This window comes from Athene cunicularia (assembly GCF_003259725.1).
Source record: "Athene cunicularia isolate RWA chromosome 20 unlocalized genomic scaffold, athCun1 chr20_part1, whole genome shotgun sequence".
Lineage (NCBI taxonomy): Eukaryota > Metazoa > Chordata > Aves > Strigiformes > Strigidae > Athene > Athene cunicularia.
In genome coordinates, this window is record NW_020799125.1 from 2,360,079 (window position 1) to 2,363,453 (window position 3,375).

At 54.7% G+C, this 3,375-nt stretch overlaps 1 protein-coding gene across 1 annotated transcript in view; it reads left to right on the top strand.

Annotated features, from left to right (window-relative positions):
* The window catches only part of LAMA5 (laminin subunit alpha 5), a 119,376-nt gene that overhangs the window by 96,740 nt on the left and 19,261 nt on the right, over positions 1 to 3,375 (top strand). The window contains exons 27-33 of the mRNA XM_026862303.1: positions 351 to 552; positions 932 to 1,058; positions 1,244 to 1,368; positions 2,007 to 2,018; positions 2,163 to 2,278; positions 2,562 to 2,773; positions 3,001 to 3,205. Coding sequence (XP_026718104.1) covers positions 351 to 552; positions 932 to 1,058; positions 1,244 to 1,368; positions 2,007 to 2,018; positions 2,163 to 2,278; positions 2,562 to 2,773; positions 3,001 to 3,205 — 999 coding nt within the window. The remainder of the gene's footprint in view (positions 1 to 350; positions 553 to 931; positions 1,059 to 1,243; positions 1,369 to 2,006; positions 2,019 to 2,162; positions 2,279 to 2,561; positions 2,774 to 3,000; positions 3,206 to 3,375) is intronic.

A 3,375-nucleotide genomic window follows, 5' to 3' on the forward strand; every position in this document is an offset into this window, starting at 1 on the left:
GCTGCTGGTCCCTTATCTGAGCACCACACTGCCTCCTGGCAGACACTCCTGTCATCCTGAATAGGCCTTCCTCTGCTTGCTCACACACAGCAAGAGACGCTCGCTGTCTCCGAATGCTTGACACTGCTTTGAATAACTATTTGCACAGAAATGAGCCTGTGCAGGGTTTCTGTTCTTCCTGTTGTGCCCATGTGGCAGAGCCCCAGAGGTCCTGGTATAAAGCTGTCCCTCTGCAGGCAAGCTTTGTAGTCTGCCAGGTGGCACAGGGTGTGCTTCTCCTGCCAGGACCTCGTAGCCTCTCTCTTTCCTTGTCAGAGATCTTTACATCCTGCTTTTTCCCTGTTTTGCAGCAGCTCCTGTGTTCCCTCAAGGTTCCTGAAGCTTTCTCAGTCGATTGTTTTGGAGGGGGGGCAAGTTCTGGCCATTGCTCCTGACGTTCCCCTGGCTCAGGCTGTTCATGTGGCTCCAGCTGGGGTCCCGGTGGAGCCTGCACCTCGGCCCCCCACGGCAGTGGACCCCACCGCAGAGCTCATCCTTCTCCAGCCACCGCAGGTAGTGGCATGGGTGTGGGTTGGGCTGGTTTGCTGGTGCTGTGACACTGGATACCTGGGGCAGGGAGAAGTTTTCCTTCTCTATTGAGTAGCTTTAGCAGTGAGCATTTTCAGAATTTAATCTCGACTTTAAACCTGTCCCTGAACCTGTAATTCCTGTGGACTCGTGTGTCTTAGCTCCATCCAGCACTGCTTGATTCCCTGGGCTCCCAGGAAAAGGTGACACTGTTAGACAGGGGGGGTTGATTCACCAGGAGTCTCAAGACCTGACAGTTGTGCAGTAAGAGCACAAATCTGTGCAATAATAAAAAATATCCAGGCTGTGAGTGCAGGTGTCAGATGTGGGTTTTTTGTCTCTTTGTTCTCCTGTTTTGGGCCAGGCTGCTGTTGTGTTCAACAGCCGGATCCAGGCCCTGGGACGCTATGCTTTCATCCTACACTACTACCAGCCCAACCATCCCACCTTCCCCGTGGAAGTGTTAATCAACGGTGGGCGCATCTGGCAAGGTGAGAAGAACGGGGACCTGGGGGAAGCTGCTGATAGGCAGAAGCCCTGGAAAGCTTTTCGTGCCAGGAGATAACTGCCGGTTCTCTGAGCATCACAAAGATGAAGCGAGACTGACCCATCTCTTCCAAACTGGGAGGGTGTGGTGGGGACTGCAAGGGAACCAATACATTTGTTATCTTTTCAGGTCAGACCAATGCTAATTTCTGCCCACACGGCTACGGGTGCAGGAGCCTGGTAGTTTCCGAGGACCAGATTATCCTGGATGTTACCGATAATGATCTGACTGTGGTTGTTCGAGTGCCAGAGGGCGTGGCTGGTGAGCCTCTCTCCAGGAAGCTTTCGGGACATGCTGGACCAGGCTCCTGCAGGGCTGGAGTTTGTCCTTGGGGATTTTTGTCACTGAGTGACCACAGGAATATTTCCCACTGTCACTCAGTTTCTGAACTACTCTAGAAAGTTGCAGTCTCCACCCTTAGTGGTGTAGAACTGAGGGCAGAACTCTCAGAGGCAGGATCTGTATATGACAGTTATTCTTCACTGTGTGGTTTTGATACTAAAACAAGGCAGAAATTGAAGTTGTTGCTTTGCATACACAGCTTGTGATAACCCAGAGTAAGCCTTATTCCTGCCCCAGCAATATTTTGCACCTGCATAGCACTGTTTGTCCAGGCAGGTCTCATCATGGGATCAGGTAGCCCTTGTTATCTTCAGACAACAGGACTAGAAGATTGATCAAAATCTGGATAAATTACTGACAGACAGAATTGGAACCCAAGTGCCTTCGTGTCTAGGAGTTTGAGATGACAGTGACTGCCTGTCTCTGTGCTTAAGCACAGCCACTGCTGCCCTTTTGGGGTATTCTGCCTTTTTTAACTACAGTGAATTTGGGCCACTCCTCACGTAGAGCATTAGATTAGATGGACCCTGATGGTCAGACCCCAGTAGAGAGGTGGCCCCTGGTCTTTCCAGTACTTGAGCACTTTGTGTATGTTCTGTCCCAGCAAGTGGTGAGCTGATGAGAAGGTAAGGGTGCATTTGGCCTTCTGAGTGAGCGCATTTTGGACTGTATCTCTCTGGCTCACCCATCTGTCCTTGTTTTGCAGGATTATATCCTTGTGGTGCCTGAGGACAGCTACAGCTCTCAGTACCTGCAGGAAGAACCCCTGGACAAGTCCTATGATTTCATCAGCAGCTGTGGCATCAACAGCTTCTACATCAAGTGAGAGCCTCAGCTTTGGCTGGAGAGCAGAGCAGCCCACAGGCTGCACACTCCTCAGGGAGCAAAACCCCATTGCCTTCATGTGTGGCAGGGGAGGGATTTGCTTAAGGCTTTCCTTATCTAATGATCAAGCTGGGGGGTATTTGGGGGATCTCAGTGTCATGGGGCTCTCCCTCACGCTAATTCAGTACCTGTTGCTGCAGGAGATCCTGCTGGATTTCGGGGTGGTGGGGAGGCTGTGGGGGTGTGCAGCACAGTGACTCCTCCTGCCTTCCCCCCGCAGCCCCAGCACATCGTCGAGGTTCTGCCGTGACTCTGCCATCTCCCTCTCCCTCTTCTACAACAACGGGGCACAGCCCTGCCAGTGCCACGAGGCAGGGGCGCGGGGCAGGCAGTGCGAGCCCTTCGGCGGGCAGTGTCCCTGCAAGTCCAACGTCATCGGGCGAGAGTGCTCCCGCTGTGCCACCGGCTACTGGGGCTTCCCCAGCTGCAGGCGTGAGTTGTCCAACATTCCTTTTCCAGCACTTGCTGCTTTGCTTCTTACAGGCTTGAGGCTGATTTGGGAAATGGCTGTATTTTTCAGCCTTGTAATGGCTCTACTCGCATGAAAAGAGCGCAGCTGCCTGCCGAGCAGTTGAGCCTCTGCGTCCATTGCCCCGTGCTCTCCTGGAGCTGCCTGGGTCTTGCTCCCCCAAACACAGCCCCTTCTCTGCCCCTTCCAGCCTGCGACTGCGGGACGCGTCTGTGCGATGAAGTGACAGGGCAGTGCATCTGCCCTCCGCACACCCTGAAGCCGGAGTGTGTCGTCTGCGAGCCCCAGACCTTCGGCTGCCACCCCCTCATCGGCTGCGAGGACTGCAATTGCTCTCGGCCCGGCGTGCAGGAGCTGACGGAGCCGGGCTGTGACGTGGACAGCGGGCAGTGCCGGTGAGAGAGCCCCGGCCAGCACTGGGCACGTCAGGCAGCATCCCCGGTCCCTGCTGGAGTGATGGAGCTCAGGGCTTATGGGGAGCGGCTGAGGGAACTGGGGGGGTTCAGTCTGGAGAAGAGGAGGCTGAGGGGAGACCTCCTGGCCCTCTGCAACTCCCTGCCAGGAG